The following is a 25481-nucleotide window of genomic DNA, read 5'->3' as shown; positions in this document are numbered from 1 at the left end:
CAAAGTGGGGATGCTGAAGCAGGGGAGAGGACCAGACAGGAGACTGCTGACTCACAACCCCAACATCTTGGCATCTCAGAGGGGAGCCAAGGGGTTGGCGGGCCCAACTCCCTGCTCCATAAATCCCACCATGGACATTGCTTTGGGTGCCTGTCTCTGCTCTGCCCACACAAGAGCAACACCGTGCTGCTGGGGCCACAGGTAATGAAAGGGAAGGTTTATGCTGCTGCTTGAGTGAAAACTTTTCACTGGAATAAAATAAATAATGGCAAGTTCAAAGCATCAAAACAGAAAGGAACATCAAGGAGCTTTTCTCAAAGGTGCATTTGGAGCCAAACTAAACTACATTTCCAGGTAAGAAACAGCATCCTCAGCAACCAAACCACAAAGATCAAAACTTGCACTTTCAGGAGACACAAGACAAGTATAAAGAGTCATTAGACTTGAAAGAAGGACCTAAAAATTCATCACTGCCTCTGCCTGGTTGCCCAGGAAGCACTTGTTCAAGATTTTACCACTACATAGGGACAATAAAAAAACAGAAAACACCTATTTGGGGGTGTGAAAAAAAACAAAAAGCCAGGAAAAAAGAGCATCCTGCCTGGTGGTCCTGCCAGAGAGGGTGAGTCACCCAGCTCCCACCCTGCCACGAGCTGAACCATCTCTTTGAAGGGTGACCACTGGGCAGGCAGCGGTGGGAGAGAAGCAGCTGCACCCCTCCAAGGGGGGAAGGTTTGTCAGTGTAATGGTGCCTTCGGCACAGAGATGTCACCCATGTGCATCAGCACCTGCTCCCTGGGGACCGGCACCAGCAGGGAGACCCCAGGAGGCTGCCCGTGCAGAGGGGCATCGCCCAGTGACCCCCAACAATGTCTTCTGTCTGCAGGGTACAAATCTTTTCTCCTTCTCCCTCCCCATGCACCTAAACTGGGGGAACTGGGACTGCACAGAGCGCACAGACTGGGGTCTCCACACAGATGTTCCCCCTCCTCCAACCCCTGGAGAGGGGCTCCCCCAGGCTGGCCCCCCCACCCCTGCTCACCTTTCGTGGTCTCGCTCTCCCGCACCAGGAAGGTGCCTCGGGGATTTTCGGGGTTGAGCAGCAGCCGCTCGGACTCCCGGCGAGTGATCTTCCCAAAATACCACCTGCAAGAGCAAGGCAGCGGCTCAGCGCCCAGCACTCGCCCACCCCCTCCATCACCTTTCCAAGCAGCGGGCTCAGCCCTGCCCCCCCCGCTGAAGATTTCAGACACCACAGGCTGTGTCTCCAGGCTTGGGCACCTCAGGGTCCACCATGCCCCTGTACAGCCCGGGCTGGGCATCACCCAAGGAGCACCCTGCACCACAGGCCACAAAACACCTTCACTCCAAAAGCCTCTCCAAACGAGGGCTCCGGGGACCCCTGAAGCCCCCCGAGCTGTTGCTGGAGGGGATGCCACACTGCTGACTGGGGACAGGGTCTGGGGACGTGGCTGGCACCTCCTGCTCTTGAACTTATGGCCAGCTTTGCCCCTGTCTGCTCTCCCCGTGTGACGGTCACCTCTGTGCTGAACCCGACCTACGCAGGCAGAGCCGGCAGCATCCTCACACACGGATGCGTGGTCATGAAGAAGAGTAAAAACCAGACCAAAAGCATCGGGTCCACCACGGCCCCTGCTACGCCACCACTCATCCCTCCACCACGCAAGCAGCCGCACCTCCGCACTTTATGGGCCTTAAAGAAAGGCTGGAGAATGTTCGACAGGTTTGCAAATTCAAAGGGAAAAAATAACAAAAAGGAAAAACCCGGAGGCCTCGAAGGTTTTGCCAAGGAGAGGGGCAGGGGGAGGGAGGGGCACTCAGGGTGTATTTGCTATTGCTTGTCTTTAAACTGTCTAAAAGATGGCAATTACTCTTCAGCCTGGATGGAGTCTGAGGGTGCGACATAGTTACTGGGGATGTAGCCCGTCTGTCCTGTAGTGAGGGAATGAGCCAGCCACCAGTCACCTTCCCTGCAAGAGAACCAAAACACACTCAGTGTGAAGCCAGGAGCCCCCCGGCCGGTCCCTCTCCGCCCGCAGGCGCCAGGGCCAGGGTGAGCCAGCAAAGAGCCCCGCTGAGAAGGGGTGCAGCCCCCACAGCCCCCAGCCCCACAGCAGGACCCCAGCCAGGAGGGCTCCTGCTGCCAGCCCCTGCCCATGGCTCTGTTTCGGCAAGCTGTCAGTATTAGGGCCACCCATCTGCATATGGGATGCTTTAAACTGTAATCAGGCAGGGCAGCCATCGAGCCAAAATACCTTCGGAGCCAACCTGAATGCAAAGGGGGCCTGGCTGGAGGTTGAGAGGCACTGGGGATCCAAGGCAGCAGGGCAGTGGGGGGCAACAGGCGAGGGGGGCGTGAGGGGAGACGGGGAAAAGCGACAGAACAATGGCAGTGATTAAAAAAAGCACCGGGAAAACCCAAGAGAGTTTGTTAAACACAGGCTGCAGAAAAGCAACAGGATAGGGCTGAGGTTTGGGCAGCGGGGGGTGAGACCTGCCCCGCAGTGATGCCCAGCCTGGATGCAGTGGGCTCCATCCAGCTCGGGTGCCCTGGGACAGGGACCCTGCACGGGCACAGCCCTGACCATAAGCTTCCCCACAGCCCCGCCTGCACGACTGCTCGCATGGAGCCACACTCACCCACGGCTCCGAGCACAGCTCTGCCCTGCGGGAGCCCCTCAGACACCCCCAAAAGTCTGGGGCTGACCCGCCATCCCTCCTGCCCTGGGCACAGTGGCCCCAAACACATCCCCAGGAGCTGGCTGGGCACGGGAGCCCTCTCACTGCTCTGTGCTCCTCCCTGCAGGCTCCTGCCTGGGATGAGGCAGGAAAGGACAATAAATAAAGAACAACAGGACAGTGGGAAGCAGCTTCCCCTTCCCCACAGGCAGCAGGGCTTCCTCCCACCACCTGAATCTTCTTGCCCATCAGATGGAGTCACCTAATTTATCCTGACCATGAGGGAGACGAGGCTATGGGAAAACTGCAAATTCGTGGGAACAGCACCACGAGGATGCAAGAATTTGGCAGGATGATCTCCACAAACACTTTACAGAAAAGCCTTAGCAACCTCAATCACCACTGAAAGACATCAGACCATGTCCAAACCCATCCCTGGCTCCTGCAGACATGTAAACCTCCATCCTTATTCCATCAGCTTGTCACTTTTGCTTGTCCCAGCTAAACCAGAGATGCTTCAAAATGGCCAGGGAAAGCTGGACACGGCCCCCAGTTCCCCACACGTGCCAGCAGGGCCAGGAAATGCAGGGACCCTCAGAGCATCTCCTCCCAACCACACAGCCAGGATCTGTTCCCCATCCCCAGCCTCGCAGCAGCCCCAGCTAGTATTTTAACTTCTCTTGGTCCTGGTGTGTCTCTTGGCAGGTAGCTTGGGCTCACCAGCCAGAGCTGCTGCCCCAGTCACCTTTACTGAGGTGGCTTTGAAGGGGACAGGAGGCTGGTTGGGCTCCTTTCCCACGGGACTGGAGAAAACATCTGCTTGAGAAATACCCAGCTTTTGACTTCTGGCTTTATTCCAGCTTGGGCTTCAAGCTGGGAATTCAGCAAAAACAAACTATTCCAAAAATGTCTCAAAAAAATAATAATCATCATCATCAAAACAAAGCATTTCAACAATTCCCTGCACAATCTTACCCAAAATACCCCACCACATCCCTGTTGGCTGCCAGCTGGCTGGGAGGAGACCTTCTCCCACTGAAAATAGTACCAGGAGATCCTTTCTGCACTGGGGTGGATGGGTTTGGCCTGTCCGGGAGGCCAAGGGTCACTGCAGACAGTTTGGGCTTTGCCAGGACACAGGAGCAGGGATGTGGGTGACATGGAGGCCTCTCCTCTGGCCCTACACAACCCCAGCCCTGTTAGAGCAGCCAAAAACCTGCAGCCACCCTGCAAAGCCACTGGTGGCCAGTTGTCCCCATGGCTGTGGGCTCCTGCTGCGCCCAGACCTGGCAGCCCTTCGTGGGCTGACCCCAAGCACCCTCCCCACAGCCCCAGGGCACCGACTGTGCCCTCCCAGGGAGCCCAGCGGGACGTCGCATGCCTGGCTTTTGCTGTCTTCAAAGTGCAGCAGCCCAAGCTGCTCCTGGACCATCAGAGCATCTTGGGCACTCAGTAAGAAGAGATTTAGCCTCTGAGCACTGCATAAACTGCACAGCTTTCTCCACCGTCTCTCCCCCTGTGGCCATCCCTCCCATGCAGCTGCAGCACACACCGGGAAGGTCAGCAGCTAGATCCTGCACTCCCACCGATGGGCTGCATCGCCAAAAAAAGCCCTTGTGCTCCCCAGGATGCTGCAGAGCCCATCGCACCCTGACTCTTCCCTCTAATGAGCCTTTGACAAAGGCAGCAGAGGAAAAAAAATATGGAAACTCCTGAAGTGATGTAAATTAGCATGAAGAAAAAACCCTCATATATCAGCCCAATTTGGAGCCACAACGGGCAGAGCTCACTTCATAACAGCCCAAATCAGAACCCAAAGCCTGGGGCTAGTATGCTGCTGAGGCTGTAAAATCAAGAAGCACCAAATCACCCAAATTCAGGCTTTTCCTGCAGCGCTGAAGCCCTGTACATCCTGGACTTAAACAAATCACCATTAATAAACAGCATTGGAACAAGGAGAACAAGGATTAAATTGAAAACATGTTTGTTTAACGCTGCCTGACCGTTGCAGGATAAATACCACCCCCAGGATGTTCCCTTATCTTTCCACCCTTTGACTCTGCAAAGCTGTTTTGGGTGCCCAGGCTGGACAGCCACAGCAGAGGGCCAGCGAGCACTGCAGACACTAGGGACCCCATGGCAGCCCCATGGCTGGGGACAGGAGGTCCACCAGGCAGGTTCCAGACTGTGTCAGGACAGGCCACACATGGGTTTAATACAGGATCATGTTTAGGAGCACCTTGCAGCTAGTCACACTGCCCTGCTCTACACAGCAAGTGATGGGTGTGCTGCTGTGACCAGGATGGAGATTAAACAAGAGGGAGTCAGACCCCTAGGGAAGTGCTTGAGTCCCCTGAGCCACACACAAAAAATAAAAATAAAATTAAAAGATGTAAAAATAAATGCAAAAAAGGCCAGGAGGAAGCTGAGAGCCAAGTGAAAAAGGACTGCAGAGAGATGCCAGGCATAGATTAGGAAAGCAGGCCAGGTTCAGAGCTCCTGGGTGCAGACACAGCTGTGGATGGAGAAGTTTCCTGGCATGGGAAGGGACTCCCCTGCTCTGTCCCAGTCGCTCAGGGAAGACAAACCATTGGGCAAACACAAAACCACTGGGGAACATCTCCCAGCCCTGCTCCACCCAACCTTACCCTAACATGGGCAGCAGACAGGCTTTTGCCATTTAATAATAATAGTAATAATCTGGAATACACACCTGACGTCCACTTTTCTTCTAAATGACAGCATGGCACAGAGGAGAGAAAAAAGAGTCAAGAGAGAAGCTGAGATCAGAGGCACCGAGAAAGCACAAGGGAAAGCTGAGATGTGTCCAGGCAAACGAGAGGGAGCTGAGCGCTGATGGGGACAGGGGACCGGCAGGGACGCAGCCCACGCTGCAGCAAGCAGAGGAGGTGGCTTGGTGACAAGGCTGCAGGGCAACAGTGACCAGCAGCAGGGCTGGGAGGGCATGGGGGCAGGCAAGTGATCGCCTGCAACGCTGATGTCCCCGGACAAGTCATTGCATCCGTGCGAGTTTTGGTGCATCCCTCTTCGAACACCCATCACCGGGGAGAGCTGGCCCTGCCGGGGCTGGGCTCAGGGGCTCTGCAGAGGGACAACGGTGGCAGCTCACCCATGTGGGCCTGGCTGCAGGGACAGGGACACTCACGTGTTGTTAACGATTTGCAGGCGCTCTCCTTTCTTGAAGGACAAGTCTGTTTCGGTCCGGGACTCGTAGTCGTAGAGGGCCACGAAGGTGGTGACTCCACCTGCAACAGAGAGCGCTCAGGCCAGGCACAGCCACGGGCACTGCCACAGCACAGTGCTGGGCAACCTCGCTGCGACCCTCCTCTCCCACCGTCCTCCCGCCAGACGATAAGACACTGATCTGCTCCTCCTCTAGCTCAAAACCAGAGTGCCTCAGAAGCAGGAGACCCCATCACCACAAGAAGCAGCTGGAATGAAACCCACAAAGACCCCTCCCTGCCCCGCCAAGCCCCAGCCCACACGGACCAGCCAGTGCCCCGGCACGCTGCGGTGAGGTGACCGTGTCGGAGGTGTTGAAGCCTCCAAAGAGCTTGGACTCGGCAGCCATGGTCCCGAAGGAGCGGCTGGGGGTGCGATGGGCGTCAGGAGCAGCCGCCTTGCTGGGCGTCTGCGAGGCTGGGTAGCCCCCGTGGTGGGTGTTGTCTGTGGGCTCCAGGCTGCGTCGGCGCTGGCTGGGGTCTTTGGGCTTGCTCTTGCTGCTCCCCATGGTCCTGGGCTGCAGGAGACAGGTACACAGAGGGCTTCTATTATTATTATTTTTTTAATTATTATTATTATTATTATTGTTAAGCTGCCTCCAAGGGCTTACACAAGTCTGCCTACTAGGAAACAAAACAACCTCTGGAGTCTGTTCAAGCTTCAGCTGCCAGAAAGTCTGGCCATCCTGTCCTTGCCCTGGGACAGCACTGCCCCTCATTAACGCTGAGCCACCTCCTGCGTGGCCGTCACAGCCAGAGAGATGCGGGGGGAGAGCTGCCAGGGCGTGCAGTGGGAGCGGAGGGAAGCATCCTCACCCGCGGGATTGTGGGGTGAGGATGTTGAGCACGGAGCCTGGACTGGTGCTCAGGAGAGTGGCTGCAGATGCCCCGGGGCCAGGCGCTCACTGTGGGATGTAGTTCAGGCCCCTACACAGTCAAGTTTCCTCCTACACGAGGGTTTCTACCAGGGTATGGACAGGAGAAGACAAGACCCAGACAAATATTCACAAGTTTGGATTCCTCCAATGGCAGAAATTTAGAGAACCCATAGCTGCATAGTTCTGCTTGCTCGGGACAGGGAATTAAATGCTGAGGATGTTCCTGTGAAGTCCAAAACGTGCAGCAAACAGGAAAAAAGTTTAAATCAGGAGCAGTTTCAGGCAGTTAGCGGCGAATGACCAAGGGATCCTGGCTTTATATATAGTCATGCCTTCCTTTCCACTCAAGATCATGCTCTATAAATACCTTCAAGGTAATGATATAAATGAAGGAAGGGAATTATTTGTAGTCTCCAAAGATGGCAGGATACCCAGCAGTGTCCTGAAGCTATGGAAGGAAATATTTAGGCTAGATCATGCATGGCAGGAGTGAAAAGGGAGGTGGAGACAACCAGGAAGAGTATCTCTGGTGAGAAAAAACAAGCAGGGAAGGAGCAGAAGAGACAGCCGCTGCTCACAGGGTGTGGATCTGGATGCAGCCACCCACAAGGCTTTGCCGAGGGCTCAGCCTCACCCAACAGATGGTTTTTCTCACCCATGTTTTGAGAGAAACTTGAGCCAAGCCCCCACGAGCAGGGCCAGAGCCACAGGGCAGCTCCAGCAGCCTGAACAGCCCCAGCGTCGGCAGGGCAGAGCCCCCCAGCTCCAGCCATGGGGAAGTTTAGGGGTGCCAGGCACAAGCTCTGCCCCCCTCCCACCTCCCCTCCCCACAGTGAGGGCTTTGCCTGACATCAGGGCTTATCTTTCAAAAGACTTAACATCCATCTACCATTTTCCATCTACTGTTTTCCAGCTCCCAAACTGCACAGAGGACCAGCAGCATCCCCCGTCCCACTTGCACACAGGTTTGTTTCAGCTGCAACCGTGCTGGTTGGATCAAACCGTGACAGGGTTTGGGAATCTGAATAAACTGATTTTTCAGACTGGGTATGGCTACAGGAGCCACTCCAGCAGGGAGCAGAGCCGTTCTTCCTCCTACGTATGCAGGCAACGAGGAGGGACCGATGCCTCTATCTGCCACAGGACTTGGCCCACGCATATCTGTGCTGGGCTTTGGGGGCCTCAGAGCAAAGTAAGGTCAAATATAAACTCTGCAGTTGCAAATCATCGCTGTTGGCAATCCAGAGGCAGATCCCACGGTGAAGGGGAGGGTGGTCATGGTCTGTCCCATAAATAAATGCACTTTTAAAAGCTTGGTGCAGAAGATACTAAAGCAGAACTGCGGGGGAAAGCAGGACCTTAGAAACGACAAGAAAAAACCCCCACCACTAAGGAAAGTGAACCTCCCCATCCCACACCAGCCCTTCTCTCACCTCCACCCGGGCTCCGGCACCCGCTGGCACTCCTGGGGTGGCAGCAAGAGCACAGGGAGGAAAGTGGGGGCACAGCGGGGCTGTGACCATGTGGCTTGTGACTGCCCACGCGACCGTGAGCCAGGGGCGCAGCTGCTCAGAGTTTCCCCTGGAAGCAGCACTTCCCCAGGCAGGAAAACACCCCAGCTGGGGAGGCAGATTTATCAGTACTTTGGGGACACAGTGTTCCCCCAAGCACACCCCATGGGGCTGCCAGCCTGGGTCGGCAACTGATTTTATCAGTGCACTGAGAAAAATTAGTGTAAAACAATCAATATGCCAGAAGCGAAGCACAGAAAGGGGAGAGTGGAACTCCCAGGCACTTCCCCAGTATCTCCAAAGCAGGGGGGTTCCTTGCCTTGACACCCATCAGCCTGCGGGCACAAAACATGCAACTCCCGGGCATGTCCTGACTGGGAATGCCACGGACTGTGAATTCATCCCTCCTTGCGCCGTGTTTTGGGGGAGGGAGAGCTCTCCGGCACACATCGCAAGCTCCCAGCTCGCGCCTGGGCACTGACCCTCCTTGGCAAGGGCTTTGCTGGGTCTGTGCTGGTCACCAGGACGTGCTGCTCTGACAGGGCCTGATCCAGCCATCACAGCTTTGGCTGCAGGAGCTGAAGATGGGAGTGGAGCAGGAGAAGGAAGAGGCACGAGCCTGCGGTCCCCTGGGGAAGGGGCTGCAGCACAGCAAGCCCTGCTCCAAGCTCTCCAGCTTTGCACCTCAATACCCGCACACACTTGCTGCGATTTGGCTAGTGCAAAATGTAGGCTGGCAACCCCAAAGCTGGCAATCACAACATCCCCACTCTGAGCCCCAGGTAACTCAGCCAACGTGACCATGCGGCTTTAGCTCTGCAGCTGCCCCAGGGAAGATGTTCCCCACCTGCCCCCAGGGAGGAGAGGGAACCCTGAGAAATCCCCCACCACCCTGCATTGCTGCCATGGCTGCCAGCGAGGAAAGGGTGTAAATTCCCCCCGGGAGGAGGCAGGGAGTTGTGCAAGACCCTGGCAGAGGAGTTATTAATGACAGCAGGAATGTGCTGTGCACTCAGGTCCCTGGGGGAAGAGGGGCCATGCACCAGCCCCACCAGTGGGGAGAGACCCCCCTGCCTCCAGAGCCAAGGGGCAGAGAAGGAAGGGGGTGAACCCACTGTCTGGCCATGCCAGCTCCCAGCACACCCCAGCAGCATCACTGGGAGCTGTAGGAGAGCATCACAGTGGCCAGATCGCAAAAAATACCCCCTGCCAGCAGCTATGCTGTATTTATGTCTAAAGTACGGTATTTCTACGTGTAACAGGCTGCAGGCATGCTCAGAGCCACCAACATCCAGCCAGGGCTCATGCCTGGCAGCGTATTTCCCTGCTCCCGTGCTTTTTGCAGCCGACAGCGCTGGGGTGGGATGGGGGGCTCAGCGCTGCTCCCCAGCCCAGCCGGTGCCTTGGCTTTCGGCAGGGCTTCCCCTCCCGCGGTCTGCGCGGCAGCAGCGGCGGGCTGGAGCGTGGCCAGTGTTCTTGGCGCTCGCCTCTGAGTGATGCGAGGCGGCGTATGGAGGCAGCTTTCCTGCGGCGGGGATTAGCACCCCGGGCACGTCGCAGCCTGCAGGAACTCCCCTGCTTTCCGCTCCCCGGGGTCAGTGCTGGCGGCACATCGCAAACCACATCGCAAACCACCGTGGTGCTGAGTTGCGAGGCCTCAGCTCTGCCCCCACGCACCAGCCACGCCGCGGGGAGCACCCGGGGGTGAGAAGGACTAAGGGAGGGCTCTGCCTTTTGCTCCTGCGCCCAGCACCCTACCCACCCAGGGACGCTCAAGGGACAAATCCGGCTGTTGCAGAGCACCCAATACCCCAGACCTGAGCCCCGCCATGGGGCTGGAGGGGTTTCCCTTTTCCCAGGTGGGTTCATTCAGCAAAGCAGCCTGGTCCCCCCTCCCCGGGCCGTCAGAGATGCCTTACCAGTGCTTTCTGGCTACAGCCTCACTGCGGGGTGGGGAGGGGCCGCCGGCGAAGTCAGCTCAGCTCCCGCTGCAGCCTGCGAGACAGAGGGGACGTCAGCACTCGCGGCAGCCGCCGCCGTCCCCGCACCCCGCCGCCCTCTCCCCCCGTGCCACGGTCTGGTGCCCAGGGCTGCCACTGCCTTCTTCTTCCTCCTCCTCCTCCTCCTCCTCGCCATCCCTCCAGCGCGGGGCCGGCAGCTCACACCCACTTGCTCTGATCTCTCATGTGTGAAGAGGGGACGATTCTCTGCTCTACTTCATCAAACCCACCCGGGGATGGGAGAGGAGGTGGCTGGAGCTGCCCCGAGCAATGTCGCAGGGCGAGAGGGGAGCACAGGCACCCCCAGCCCGCCGAGGCATTTTTTCAGGGGAGAAGTAGAGCCACTTTCCTCTGGACACAGCAGTGTTTTACAAACCCTGCCGCTCCACCTCCGGATGGCCGGGACCAGTGGCTGGGAGGGTTGGCCACCAACCAAGGACCTTGTCCCTTGGGATGAGAGTCACCAACCCCAGCAGCACAGATGTGCTATGGCATGAACCATGCACAAGGCATGGGACCACCTTGTGCTGCTCAAGCCCTGACTCAACTAGAAAAGCATGCTTTAGCCAAATTTTCAAAAAGGAGAGTTTCCTGTCCCAAGTGAACATGATGGGGCGACACCTGTCAGCAGCAGTGGCTCAGGGACAAAATGGTGGCTTTGGGACAAAAGCAGAGCAAGGCAGGGTCCTACAGAGCCAGAGCAGTCACTTGCCTGGCTCTGCCACCTGCTCTCAGCCCCAGATTCTGCAGGAATTGCCCCTTCTCCCCTCTCTCATACGGAAAAGGAAATCTCTCTCCAGCCAGCCCTGCTCACTCGGTGCTGGGCAGAGGCTTCAGCAGCCCCCGAGTGACTCCCGCTTGCCTGGAGGATTCAGCCCCTGCAGCACCCCCAGCTTCACAGCCCCAACCAGCATCCCAACAGGTTCCTGTCCTGGCTGGAGCCCAGGTTTTACTCTCATCCAGGGGAAACATTCCAGACAGATGGGGACATGGTGGGCAGCTTTTTGCTGCCCTGGCATCTAACCTGGCTGGCAGCAAGCCTGGAAGTCAGACCAGGCACAGCCTCCTGCCTTCACCCAAGGGCCTTCAGTCACGAAGGTGTAGTGAGGAGAGGGCTCAGACAGAGATGGCAAGAAAGGAAAAAGCTGCTGCTACCCCAGTCTCCTTCCAGCTGCTGCCATCACAGCCTCCTCTGCCCCAGCTGCCTCGACCTGACCTGCTCAGCCCATGCATTACCTGCACCACGGCGCACGGCCCCATGGGGTGCACACCAGGCTTGATACGTTGCAAACACCGTGGCATGATGGTGGAAACCACCAAGCAAACCTCTGTGGGGTCAGTGTAATGCTGGGCAGCCGCCCCATGTCCCTCTTGCTGGGTGGGCGCCTGGGGCAGTGGCTGCCACGCAGGGGATGTGCCACACTGCAGGTTTATTTTGATGGCCTCCCCTTCCTCCTGGTAATAAGTTTTGTCACTATTTTTAGTGCATTTGATTAGGATAATAAGCAGCAGCTGATTGACAGCTCTTTAAGATTTTGAATGGTTTGTAATTTGTACTTGACTAATATTCACCAGCAATAATTGCACAGCGGGATGGAAGGTGGGGGAAGCTGCAGTCTCAACTCCAGGCTGCAGCACATACAAATAAGGCTGCGCCGTGTACACACGTGGTGCCCGTGTCCCTGCCGCCCATGCACACTGTGCCACTTGGGTTCCCGGGCACATGCTGCGAGGCCACAGCCATGCTTAGATAAAATAGGACCAAAAAAACCACCAGGGAAACCCAAATATGCCTCAGCCTGGGGTCAGCCACACGCTGGGGTGGCGAGGTGCAAGGTCCTCTGAAGGGGAAGGGACAGGTCCCTGTGTGGCTGCCAGGCAGACGGATGCACGTACATCCCTCACGCTCCCAGATTTGGGTATTTGGTGGCTGAAAGCATCTGCTCTGGCAGAAGCCTGGCACAGCCCTGCTTTCTGCCCTGTAGCAGGGCTGTGATCCCAGCCAGCACATTGCCAGCATGGCCACGGCTGGGCTCAAGCACCCTCCAGCACTGCCATCCCCATGCGCTGCTGGGTTCTGTATTCAGGGTCTCCCTGCCCCCCCCAGACGCCCCCAGGCAGCGGCTGGGCTGAGCCGCAGCCAGAGGAGAGAGCACCAGGGCTGAGCCCCTCCGCATAACCTGCCCCAGCAAGAAGCCACCCCCACCCTCCTCTCTCCAAAAGCAATTAAAAATGAAGCACACTCAGCTGCACAACTCAGCTCAGATCAAATCATGGCACACAAGACAGCGGCACCCCTGTCCTCCCCCACCGGCGCTGGAAATGCCGCCCGACCTGCCCAGCATTCCTGCCCCTCTGACCCGCGTCCCCGCGGTTTCTACCCCCCCAAACTAACTGGCAAGTTGGGATGTGAGAAAAGGCTCGACCCACTGCCCTACCTCCCCACGGCAGAGATGCTCTTGGAAAGACAACAGCGAGGGGAACTGCTGCTCTCCAACAGGTCCCGCTCCGGCTGTTTTCCGCTGCTCCCCGATCACCCAAGGATACAATGGCCGTGGTAACGCCAGGCTGATAGCAGGGCTGGCGAAGGGGGAAGCGATCTTATCTTCTTTTCAAAGACACTAACAAAAGACACTGATTGGGAGCAGACAAAACACGGCAGTACGGCTTCTGCAAGGCAGAAGCAGAAACCTTGGGAAATGCCGCGACAGGCTGGGGCCCAACACCAGACACCAAGCTGTGGGGAGAGACACATCTCCAGCAAAACAAGACCTGTCCTTGGGGCTGCTCAGGAGGAGGGTGGGTGCTGAGGGGCACCTCCAGCAAAGGGGATGGGGAGGGTGTTGGGGGAAAGGTGGGCGAAGGGCTGGGTCACCAGCACCCACCCGCTGCCGGAGGGAGCCAAGCCACGTCCCTGGCTTGCAAAGCCCCAGTGAGATTAATAACTGCAACTGTCTCACACCAGACTGAAAAATGAAGCGTGCAGGACGGAGGGCGAGACAAAGCAGCCTCACAGCACCCAGCCCACAGCAGCAAGCACTGGGGATGGGAAGGAGCAGAGAGCAGCGATCCCAAACCCACCCCAGCCCACTCCATACCCCTTTGCGCAGAACCGGCTCCCTCCCAGCAGAACCGGGGTCCAGCTGGGGCAGATCTGTGCAGAACAAACAGAAGCTGCCTGCGAGATGTGTTGTTAAAGCCAGATCCCAGGTTGGAGGCAGGCAGGCAGGCAGCCGAGAGCCGAAGGGCACCTGGCCATCCCCTGCATCCCCCTGCACAGGCAGCACAAAGAGGCGGCAGCGCTGCCCCTGCGACAGCGGCACCCAGACAGCGGGGTCAGCACCCCAGCACTGCCACGGGTGACGAATTACTGCTTGGTCGGTGCTGCCGTAACCACTGCGAGGTGGTACCTGAACAGCCCACAGCCTGTCCCTCTCCCTGCATCGCCCCCTGCTCCCTCCCCACATTTTGGTAGGAAAAGCAGCCCCAGACACGCTCACAGTGGTTTCCCCCTTGGTCCCAGGGGATGCTAATGGAGTTTTGCCTTTTCCCATGGCAAACATCACAGCTGTAACAGCAGCACAGCCCCCAGCTCAGCCCACCATTGCCTCCTGACACCCAAATACAGCAGGTCACCCTGTTCCCCATGGAAAAAGCGATTCCTGTCCCCTGTCCCATGATAGCAGGCTTTGCTCGGTACAAGGGGAAAACATCGAGGCACGTCTCTGCTAGGCTGGGACCAGCCCTGCTGCAATGAGTCCCAAGGGCTGGTGAATAATGGGGAGCTGCTTCCCTGGCCCCACAAACCAGTTTGAAGCTGCAGACCCTCTCCCTGCCTGGCTGACGCTGTGAGGGCCCGGGTTGCGCCTCCAGCCCTTCTCCTCTTCAAGGACACTTGTTTCTCACCTGCACTGATTCCTAAAGGAGAAGGAGAGATGCACAGATGCTCACTTCATCTCTCACCTCCAGTTCAGGGACCAGGGAAGCCACAGGCAGCTGCCCCCATGTCTGCCCAAGACCCCCACTTTGCCCAGCGACTGCATGTCGAAGGCACATGAGTTAAGGCACCCCATCCCCCCGAGCTGACAGAACACTCTCCCAGATGACAGGAATCACTGGCAGAGGAGACGGGAGGGGCAGCACGGCTGCTGTGCAGGGGCCTGGCTCCACACTCCCCACATATGTAAGTCCCAGTCCCTCCCATCTGACCCTGTCAACTCCCGTTAAATTTAAAACCATCTTAATTAAAGCTCCACAGCCCAAGCTAGCAGGGGCCAGTGGGTCACAAAAGGGGAAAGGATAATTAAATCTGCCATCCAAATTTATCCCCCCAAGCATGGGGGAGAGTCGTGGTCCAGAGCAATGCAAAATGCCTCCAAAAAGATTTGACAAAACAGGGAGTTTAGAAGACCAAAACAAACCCCTGAGAACCCCAAAAGCAGGATCTGGATGGTAATCTGGCCAAGACACTGGGAAACACCAAACACACACACAGGGAGCTGTGCAGGGACCTCGAGCTCTCCCCACCATTGCGGGGCTGGCCCCTTGTGACAGGCAGATTTTGGCTGGCCGGGGCGATGGGCAGCAGCTCTGCCAACACCAGCGGCTGCACACAGCTGCAGGCAGTGCCCCCCGCAGCACCCCGAAGCCGGGTGAGGACAGTGGGCACCCCACATGCATCATCTTGTGTAAGACCGGCAAGAAAGTCACAAGCTTTATCTCCCTGAAATAACGCAAGCGGCTGCCTGGAGCGAGAGGGACGTGTGGCGAGTTGTGCTGCTTGGTGCCAAGCTGCTGAGCGCTCGGTTTTAAGCCTTTTTCTCCCCCAAGGGATGGGAGAAGGGAAGGTGGCCATTGCCATGCTGTGTCACATCCCCATCACCGCACTGCAGCAGACCTGGGTACCGATGGGGCCACGTCTTCAGATCCCCTGGTGTGGGGATGTGGGAATCCCGGGCTGACCCACGGCGATGCTCACCCAGAGCCCCACTCACCAGGTCCCTGGGAGCAGGCAAAGCTGTGTGCACTCAAAGCTTCCACCGAGGCAGTGGGATTTTAATGTACATCACTAAGTGGCATGGAGGGCTCTGGGGGGAGCTGGCAGCCACCCTTCCTGACCAGCACACGACTGAGAAAAGCTTGTGGGAGCTCCTGGCACAGCACTCCCCAGCATCCCCCACGGAGCCCTGCTGTGTGGTGGGTGGGTGCTGGGAACTGCAGCCCCTTGCAAAGGGCTGCACAGGGAGCTGCTGCTGCAACAAGGGAGGTGCCCCATCACCCCTTCTCACCCCCATGCAGCAACAAAGCCACCCCAAAAAACAGGGCTCTCGCAGCTCTGCCAGCCCCACGCTCTGGTCCAAGTGAGACCCCCCAGGTTCAGGGTGCTGTTAGAAAGCATTTGGGGTCAGGGAGGAAACAAAAGTCGACTGAAGGGTCCTGGAGCCCCTGCTGTCCCTGTTATCCAAGCACAAGCACTTTGGGAGAGCTTTGGGATGGAGAGCATACACACAGGTCCTGAAAACCCAGCCCAAGCCTGCTGCTTGCACACACAGAAGAAAGGGGAGCCATGGGGGTGAGGGGAGCACCTCACATCCCCCATCCCCTTCTGCACTGCAAGAGCATCCTGACAATTAGAGATGGGAAAAAAAAAGCTTTCTCAACACAAGGGTGGTCCAGTACAGGAACAGGGCTGGAGAGGTGGTGGGATCTCCAGCAGGAGATGCTCAAAGCCGGCCGGGTGCCGTGCAGCCCGACCTCGCTGGCACCGCTCCGCATCGGAGCAGGGATGATGCCTACCAGTGCCACCCAGCCCGACTCAGCCTGTGCTCCCAGAATTCCCACCAGGACACCAGCCAAAGCCAGGAATTGCCTAACCAGCTCCAGCAAATGCTTTCCAAGGGCATACAAAGCCTTTGGCCTGTGTTAACCTGAAGCCGGCTTCTCCCAAGCAGGTGATGAGGGCACCGCTCTCTTCCTGCCAAGTACGGGAGAATGAAACAGAAAGGAAATGCTTCCAAGGGCAGGAGTGCCTGCGGGGCCGGGGAGCACCGATGTCGAGCTGGGCCAGTACTAGGAGCTGGAGCTCCCCAGCCACTGGGATTGCCTGGAGCCACAGGGTGATGCTTCCCCAAAACAGCCCTCCAGCTCAGCACTGGGGGTTCAATGCCCCCCCTAAATGTACATTTTTAATACAAGCCCCTAGGCATGCTGGCATCCACGTGCTCCCACCCAATTCCCCAGCTTCCCATGGCCCATCACATTAACACTGTTCTGTCTTCCAGGCAAAGCACCAGGCTGAGGGGCCAGCCCTGCTGGAGGGGGGAGATGGGGACACTGTGACACAAGTTGACCTCTCAAGGAAGAGGGAGGATTTCTGTTCCCCATTTCTGCAGCACCTCTCCCAGTGCCGCCAGCCTCAGGCTCCAGGAAATGGAGTTTGCTTCTGCTTTCTGTAAAGGGACATCTGCCCTGGGTGCTCTCTGGGGATGGCCGTGGTGCAGCACCCAGCCCACCCTGTGCCCGGCTCCTGGGGAAGGGGCAGGTGGCAGTGAGAGGCTGATGTGACTCACGGGTGCCTCAGATCCAGCCAAAATGTTGCTGCCACCTGTGCGTGCCCCGGCTCGAGGGCTGCCGCACCCAACAGCACCCAGAGAGCCGCAGCAATCTCACCCCCCCAGGTGAGGACAGCAGTGCAGGCATGCGGCAAACCTCCAGGCCTGTGGGAGGAAGGGGGCAAGGAACACGCAGGAGGCAGAAAAGCTCCGGATCTGAGCAAGTTACAACCACCCCTGGCCACGCTGGCGTCACTGCTAAAACATTTCCACTTTCAGAGAAACCAGCCCATCCAGTCCAGTGAGGAGAGGAGCTCCCCGGGGCTCCACCAGCCCTCAGGGGCTGGAGCTGCAGCCCCACCGGCCCTGCAGAGGGGTCCTGCAGGACCCCCATGGCAGAAAACCTCCCAGCAACCCTCCTGACACAGAACAGGAACTGAAACACTTGCTGGTAAACAAGGGAAAATGCAGGGCGGGTATGTGCATCCTCAACACAAACCCCGTGGGGCTGGGCATCGCCTTGCTCCCGGCTGGAAGCCACAGGGACTCGGCACGACACGAGCCGGGGTTCACTGCAACGGGAGGGTATGAAGAAGCCAAGCAGAGGCCAAGGGTCACCCATCACCCATTTCCAACATTTCCCACTTTGCAGATCCCTGAACAGTTTCAAACGAAAAAGCAGGATCCCATGCAGCAAATTTATGCTCATTATCAGTTTATTTTCCCGGGTTACTATGGGATGCTGGAGCACGTGCGCAATGCAAGCCGTGTGCTCTGGGGAACCGTGGGGCCACCAACCCTAATGCACACATGCCACGGGGGCAGCAGGTGGCTGCAGAGCAAGGCTCGGTGACAAGGACCAGCCTCCAGCAATGTCCACTCGACTCCCACTTTCACCTGGATGGGACTGGGAGCAGCTCCCACAGCAGTGGGCACAGCCCGGGACTGTGGCTCTGGTCTCAGCACCATCAGACCCCACTTTGGTGGTGGAAGAGCGGCGACAGACGCTGGTCCCCACAGCCACTCCCATCTGCACCGCCAAAACAAAGCAGCTCGCTCAGGATGCGTCAGAGCAAACAACCAGGGAGGGTCTTGAGGGGCAGACGGTGATCAGCCAGCCCCAGACAGCATTTCCATACCCAAAAAGCTGCGTCAGATTCCCCAGCCGCTCCTGGGGTGAGCGGGATGCTCAGCAGCTCCGCCGGAGCTGCCGGGAGAGGAGCTGGCCAGGAGGTGCAGCCCAGACGGTGCTCGCTATAAACAGCCCGAGCAGATGAAAAACAAAGAAAAACGCTGAGCTGGTGTCTTTTATCCCTGCTGCTCCTGGAGGGGAGAGCCAGGCTCCGCACCCCTCCCGGCCCTGCACCGCTCGCTGCAGCGGTGCTGGGGAGCGGAGACGGGCTATGGGCGAGGTGGATGGGGCCAGCCCCGAGTGCGACACCAGCCAGTGGCGTGGGACGAGCCGCGTGTGGACCTTGTACCCTCCCATGGTATCTCTCCAGCCCTCGCTCGTGCTGCCCTTCCTACCCAAAATAACCACCCCGAGCCGGAGCTGCCCCCTCCTCGCCCTTGGGCAGAGCCCGCGGGGATGGGAGGAAGGGACAAAGGACAAAGGGATGAAGGGCATCTCCTCTGCTTTCCATCACCTGTGGCTCATGGCGGCTCCAGCACAGCCCACCCAGACCACGGCAGGAGAGCTTTCCCCATCCCAAAGCACCAAGAGCTCAGATTAGTGTATGTACACACACGTGCATGCACATGCACACACAGCTGTGCACGCATGCAGGCAGCTGGGGTGGGCAGGCAGCTGCCTGCAGCTGCCCCACGTGCTGCTCTCCTTGCCCAGCTCCAGGCACACACACCAGTCCCAGCACCCTGAGCCTTTCCACCCCACACACTTCCAAACTCAACTGCCCGTGATGTTGGAGCATGAAACTCATCCTGGTCACAGTGACTTACAGGTACCTGTGCACCCTTCCTCGTCCCACGACACCCTCCCTGCCCGGTGCAGCAGGTGCTCACTGGCAGCTCCCCCCCCAGCTGTGCCAAGGCTTCCCAATCCCTTCCCCAGCACAGTCAGGCCCTGCCAACGCTCACCCGATGGGCAGGGGAAGGAAAGGGCTTGACCGAACAGGGAGCGACTCCGACAGCTTTTTCATGGTGGTGCTTTTTTTTTTTTTTTCAGAAGTCACCAAGCACACGCTTACACCCTAGGAGCATCCAGAATCCCAAATGGCATCACTTGATGCTGCTGCCATCACAAAACCACCAAGTCACAAGGGCCAGTTTTGGCTGGGGAAATGAGTGCCCAGCCAGGCCATGGTCTGGGGAGGAAGCCGTCAAAAACACCATCTGGGAGGCTGCGGATGAGTGAGTGAGGAAGGTGACAGCACTTCATGGAGACCAGGCTGTATTTGCCTTGCCTAAGGGAGAGCTTTGTGCGTGGGGCGTGCGTGGCACAGGGCAGTGCAGCTGGGGCTGGTGACGGAGTGGCAGGAGGGGGAAACTGAGGCACACACTTGGTGTAAAGCCTCACCAACCTCCGGTGGCAGGTTCCCAGGTGCTCCCGAGGGAAACTGAGGCATGCAATGCTCCTTACCAGGTGGGGAAGCAAGGTGGAGCAGTGAAACACAGACACAGAGCTGCACCTCCGCCCCCTAATTTCTGCTAAAGCGTGCCCCAAGGTGAGACATTTTGAGGACCAATCTAGCACTGACCCAACCCCATCACACTGCCCCCAAACCAGGGCCCGGCGTGGGAAGGGGGATGCTGCATGGGAAGAGGGCATGTGGCTCGGGACAGGCTGGGCTTATTAACCTTACCCGTGGCAGATGGTGCAATGCAGCAGTGAGCTTTTGCCCTCATTGTGCAGGTTTTTGGTGTCTGAGATTGCCAAACACTGTCACGGAGGATGGGAGCAGCTACACCGGGTGGAAGCTATTTTTTGCAGCATGCAGTCAGGTTCTCCTCCATTCACCCAGCCCTAACACAGCGGGCTCAGGGCCAGCCAAAACCTCACGGTCATGGGAGCAAGACCACAACAGGTCAAGCATGGGATGGGGCTAGGAGACTCTGGGCTGGCCTCCGAGACTTGCAGCGTGGGGAAGGAAGCACAGTACAGCCTGAGCCACAAGTGTTCCTGCATCACCTGTGGGCAGAGGTGCTGCCCCAGCAAGGCTGCTCGCCCTTTGCTGTGGGCCCCAAAGCCACCCCGGTGCCCTCCTGGTGTGGGGGCCCACGTGTGCCAGGCTGCATGCCTTGCCCAAGCCTCTGCCAGTTCCCCAGCTGCAAGGCAAGCACAGGCTCGCTATGCATGTGCCCCCTTTCTTATATTTTTGCCTTAAATGCTCGGGCAGTTCTGTTCCCCAAATTCCTCCAAACGAGCCCACCAATACGGAACACCAGCCTATGCATATTACAGATGCTGTTTCTCCACTGAGACCACCTGGAGCCAAGGGGCTCAAGCAGATTTCTTTAAGGTCTGAATTAAAATCAACAACCAGCCTCGCCTTGCTCAGCAGCTGATGCCCTGCAGCAGCCCTGCCAGCCCCCAGCCCTCCCAAACACCTCCCTGCTCCCCAGCGAGGGCAGCCAGGAGATCCGTAGCCTGCAGGGAAGTCAGTGCAAAGACGCAGATTTGCAGGTCCTGGTTTCTGGCCCAGGTTCAAACCACATTTGTTCCTGAAATCTGTTTCAGGGCTTTATTTTCAAAGCATGTGTGTGCAGAGGCATGTGCAAAGCAGCACCAGTTCCTACTGCAGCCAGGGCCAAGGTCGCCTGTGCCAACACAGGGCCAAGTTGGGGGTCTGGGTGCCCCTGAGCATCAACTGCAGCCCATGCCAATGTAGCCATGATCAGCCAATTAATTGTATTATTTTTTTCCTTCCTAAGCACACAATATACTGGACCACTTCACAGCTTGCTGCCCATTTAAAAGATGAAGGACCAAAGCATTGCTATGCTCAGAAAAGGCCCACTTTAAAATAGCCCCGCTACACACTGCATATTTTTTGCTGATGAGCGGAAACTCCAGCAAGACACAAGCCCTGGGGGAGTTAGTCCACACCACCCGCAGCTACAGGCAGCTGAAGAGAGGAGTTTGGACTGGAAACAGCGGCAAGCCGTGCTCCTGTCCCAGGAACAGCCATGCAAGGATGGTTATTTCCATCCAGAGGTCCAAGCTGCTCTCCGGGCACCGGATTAAAGGGATCTCTCCTGCATGGAGCAGCGCGGGGCCATGGCACTGTCTGCTGAGGCTGTTTCCCACGGCCAATGGGGTGGACACAGGCGGGCTCTGGGGCAAGACGTGGAGCGCTGCAGAAGTGAGCTCTGAGGGGAAATTGTTCTGAGAGATAAAGGAGTAAGTTGGAAACCGAGCTGCAAAATAGACAGTACAGGAAACAATAGCGCTTCAGATAGGCTTTCAAATTTCCCCCAGCAATGCCAGGAGTATGGTGCTTTGTCCCAGTGATGCTCAGGGGTTTTTTTCCTCCCCTTAGACACGCTGGGAGGAAGCACACACTGTTTGTTTGCTCCTACCTTTTCTCTTTCAAGATGTTACAGGCATTTGCTGGTTATTAAAATGAGAAATTATGGACCAAGTCCTTCAGGTCTCATTAGATAAGAGTTTTAGCTCTGTGATGACTTCAAAGGCCAGGCGTGATCCTGGCACCAGTAGCAGGGAGAGGCAGATGTGATTTTGGAGGCACAGGAGCCCCACGGCCCACCCCCTCCTCACCTCGGTGATCCTGGTGAAACAACGCTGCTTCCTGGGAGCTGCCCACACTGCTAAAGGCCATCCCCGCCTCAGGACTGCTGATGTCCCCTCCGTGCCACCAAGGCAGCAAAGGAGCCTGTTGTCTCTGCAGCAAAGCCTCCACATAGGTCAGTCACCACGAGCAGCAGCTCACTCTTAGTCTCATTCCCCACCTCCCTGGCCAGGGGCTGGAACGGCCCTTTCTGCCTCCCTGTGGTACCTCCATGATTTTTCCTCACTCTGGCACAAAGTCATTAAAGGGCAGAGCTATCGTTAGGGCATCTCCATCACACAGGGAGCACTGCAAGGCCACTAACGATCGAGACAGGGAACATTGGACTTCCCTTAGCTGCTGCTGCGCCAGCCCATAAATAACTCCGTCTCAAAAAAAAAAAAAAAAAAAAAAAAAAAAATCCATCGGGCTTCGTTTTGGTGAGGCCACCGAGGTGAGGTGTTTGGAGGAGCCTCTGCCCTGCTGCTCCTGGGTCAAAGCTTGGAACCAGGAACCGACCCTCGATCTTTCAAGCAAAGGTGCCCTTCTCTGCCAAAGGGGCACTAACTGGCTAATGATTACAGAGCCACGGCTCCCCAGGGAGCCGGCACACCAGCCTCATCTCAGAGACACGGAACGGCCCAGGTTTTGCTATGGGCTGGATCCTGAGCAAGTACGAAGTGGCACAGAACAGCTGTCTTAGCACAGGACAGCCCAGGATCCACCTCTCTAGCTGCAAAGGTGTCAGAAGCAGCTCCATAGAGGAAATAACAAAAAGGAAATTGCTTTAAAGTGCAAGACTGCTGATGTCCCCCTGCACAGCCCCATCCTCATGCCACCCTGGAGAGCCCTGTCAGTCCCCCGCCCTTGTTTGACCAACACGTGCTGCCCGGGGAGCTGGGCGTGTGTTCAGCTGCCTGGTGCTAGGGGGTTCTCCAAGCCTGGCAGGGACAAACAGGGTCCCACCATTACCGGCTGGACCTCGGGAGGGTTGGTTATGACTCAGTTCTCCCACCCGTGCACAGGTCACTGCTGGCAGTGGGTACTTCCTTGGCTGCGAGGAGAGCAACAAAGCTCTCCAGCTCCCTCCTGCCATACATCTCCTCCTCCAGGAAGCACCAGTCGGAGAGAAAGAAGAAAAAATCTTTTGTTGTCACCTTCCCGCAGCTCAGTTTGCATACAGCACTGCTAGGTACGTGCTGTCCTGTCCCTGTCCCCGCTGCATGGGCAGTGCCAGCCCCAGGCAGGAGCTCCCCCCAGGAACCCTCTAGGCTCTGCACCCTCCACTGCCGCCAGCTCCTCATGCCATGGGGTGGTGGGACCTGTCTTGGGGGACCCCCCTGGCTGCACTGGACTGTCACATCATGTCCCTTCCTTTGTGTCGCTCTGGGGAGTCAGAAGGATGGGTGAGTCAGTGGCACACACAGGGTAGCACAACCCACTCCCTGCCACATTTACCCATCGATGGCACTGGGACCAGGACCAGGACTGGGACCAGAGTCCCCTCCTGGCCCCAAGTCCAGGGGGCTGAGCCCTGGCACGCCACAGCAGCCGCCGGGGCGAGGAAGGGCCAGGGGAGGAGCGTGCTGTGCCGGGCCAGCAAAACGCGGGCAGATGCGGCAGATCCCCACTCGTTTCCAGCAGGTCTCGCAGGAGGCTGCGCAGCTCCCCGAGACAACACTCCGCACCAGACAGGACCGTGCCAGGGTCAGCGCCAGGAGATGCCGCCCCCCCGCCAGCCCCGGTCCCCGGCGCACACAGCCCTGGGAGCGGGCCCCAGCCCCGCAGGCTGCCCCCCACGCCCGTCCCAAACGACACCAAGACGCAGCACAGCCTGCCCGAGCTCCTGCGCAGCCCCCCGGGCAGCCAGCGGGGGTAAAAGCCCCTCCCGACCCCAGTGTGGCTTCAGGCAAACCCCACGATGCTCCACCGTGGCTCCGGGGGCTGTGACAGGGACAGTGGGGACACGCCAGTGCCACCGCTCGCAGTCACGCACGGGGGCTGCATCGCCCAGGCTGCCACGGGGGGACTTCTCGGCTGGTAAAGCCTTTAATCAGGCAACCCAGGGCTCTGCAGCCCCCCGGCAGCCTGGGGCCGGCCGGCCCCGGCGAGGGGCAGAGCGAGGAGCCCGCCGGACCCAGCCCTCCAGGCCCACCCGGGCTGGACACCAGCCCCAGAATTACCAGTGAGCAAACACGACAAGGGAAGCGGATCAGGAGACATCAAAGCAGGGGGGCGATGAATATTTCATGTCCTGGCCTACATACGGCCCGGCTCTCCCCGCCCTGCGCTCCCGGGGGTCCCCCACAGCCCCTGATCACAACAAAGGGGAGTTGCAGGCAGGCGGGGCTGCCCCGCCGGACCCCACGGTCGCCCCGCCGGACCCTCAGCGTCCCCGGCCGGGCCCGTTTCTGCCCCGCTAGGCAGCGGCATCCCCCGCCGGACCCACGGCTGCCCCACACCACCACCTGCACCCGCCGCTGGACCCGCAGCCGCCCCACCGAAACCCAGAGCCAGACGGCGAGCATCCCTGTCGGGACCCCTCGCCAGCTCACGGGGCTGCGGGCATCCCCCGCTGCCGGACACCCCCTTCCCCACCGCTGCCCCACCGGAGCCTGGACATCCTCGGCTGGACCCACAGCCTCCGCGCCAAACCGCCAGCAACCCCGATCCGACCCACACCCAGCTCACCCGACGGCGGGCGCCCCTCCCGCCGCACCCCGCGGCCGGACCGCGGGCATCCCCCCACCCCAGCCCGGACCCCGCGGCCGGACCGCGGGGCATTCCCCGTGTCACCCCCCGTCCCCGGACCCCACAGCGGGGCATCCCCCGCCGGCCCCTCGGCCGCTGCCCGCTCACCTCCCGCCTGCGCCGGCCCCGCCGCTCGCCTCCAGCGCTCGGCCCCGGCTTTGTCTCCGCGCCGGGGGCGCGGCCGCCGCCCCCCGCCGCCGCCGCGCTGGGTGCCCGCACCGGGCCGGGCCGCGCCGGGCGCTCAGGGCTCCGCCGCCGGCAGCAGCATCGCGCAGCGCCGCGGATCCGGCGCGCTGCTGCCTCGCCCGCCCCCGCTCACCCCTTCTCCGGGGCGGGGGGGGAAACCCACGGGGAGGGAAAAAAAAAAAAAAAAAAAAAAAAAAGAGGAATATGGCAGCAAACCGGAAACGGCGGATGGGGGAAAAAAGCAGCAGCCCCTCCCCTCCGTGTTTTTTTTTAAGGGAGAAGGCTCCGGGCAGCCGGGCTCCGCGGGGCGCGCAGCGGGCGAGTGGCCGCCCCCGCCGCGGGCTCTGCCGGCGCACCCCGGCCCGCGGCGGGGGGAACCGCCTGGTCGCGCCGGGGACACGCGTGGGAGCGGTTCCTCGGTCCCCGGGGCGCGTCTCTGTCTGCGCGGCCCCGCGGGTGAGGTGAGGGGCTGGGGGGGCTCCCCCGCGGCGGGGGGGTCGCCCACCCGAGTCCAGCGCTCCGAGCGCCGCCGGGCTGCGTGTTGTGTTTACCTGGAAGCCAGAGGTGGTAACAGAAAAGTGATTTTCAGGAGGTCAAAACTCGGCTGGTTTGGGGTTTTGCTTTATTAAATTGTTCTAACACCTGGAGAATAGCAGGGGGAAACGCTCTTTTGTCAGATTCTGTACTTGAATCTGTGCATCTCCATCCCCAGGAGGGACACCTCGCCATCCCAGGGGGCTGCAATCCACGTTGCCCTGTCTCCGAAGTCCGAAGGAAGCAAAACTTCAGCTTTGAGGAAACACAGGGAAAGATAAAGCACGTCCTGAACCTCCCTGGGGAGCTCCGGGGAGCTGCGAGGCCCTTTGGAGGCAGCCTGGCACGCAGGGGTGGCTGTGCCCCGCTGGGGCATCTGC

At 58.9% G+C, this 25481-nt stretch overlaps 1 protein-coding gene across 2 annotated transcripts in view; it reads right to left on the bottom strand.

Annotated features, from left to right (window-relative positions):
* SRC (SRC proto-oncogene, non-receptor tyrosine kinase) overlaps positions 1-24605 on the bottom strand; it is a 30605-nt gene extending 6000 nt beyond the window's left edge. The window contains exons 1-7 of one of the 2 annotated variants that reach the window (XM_074920635.1): positions 24490-24605; positions 10251-10326; positions 6211-6460; positions 5867-5966; positions 5414-5431; positions 1893-1991; positions 1043-1146 (exon numbers count right to left, since the gene is read on the bottom strand). In XM_074920635.1, coding sequence (XP_074776736.1) covers positions 1043-1146; positions 1893-1991; positions 5414-5431; positions 5867-5966; positions 6211-6451 — 562 coding nt within the window. In that variant the 5' untranslated portion in view covers positions 6452-6460; positions 10251-10326; positions 24490-24605. The remainder of the gene's footprint in view (positions 1-1042; positions 1147-1892; positions 1992-5413; positions 5432-5866; positions 5967-6210; positions 6461-10250; positions 10327-24489) is intronic. The other variant, XM_074920636.1, reaches the window with a different exon arrangement.
* Between the last annotated feature and the right edge of the window lie 876 nt (positions 24606-25481).

The sequence above is a fragment of the Athene noctua genome, chromosome 16, assembly GCF_965140245.1.
Source record: "Athene noctua chromosome 16, bAthNoc1.hap1.1, whole genome shotgun sequence".
In the NCBI taxonomy this organism is placed as follows: domain Eukaryota; kingdom Metazoa; phylum Chordata; class Aves; order Strigiformes; family Strigidae; genus Athene; species Athene noctua.
The sequence above is the reverse complement of the archived record's forward strand: the minus strand, read 5'-3'. Positions and strand labels throughout refer to the sequence as shown.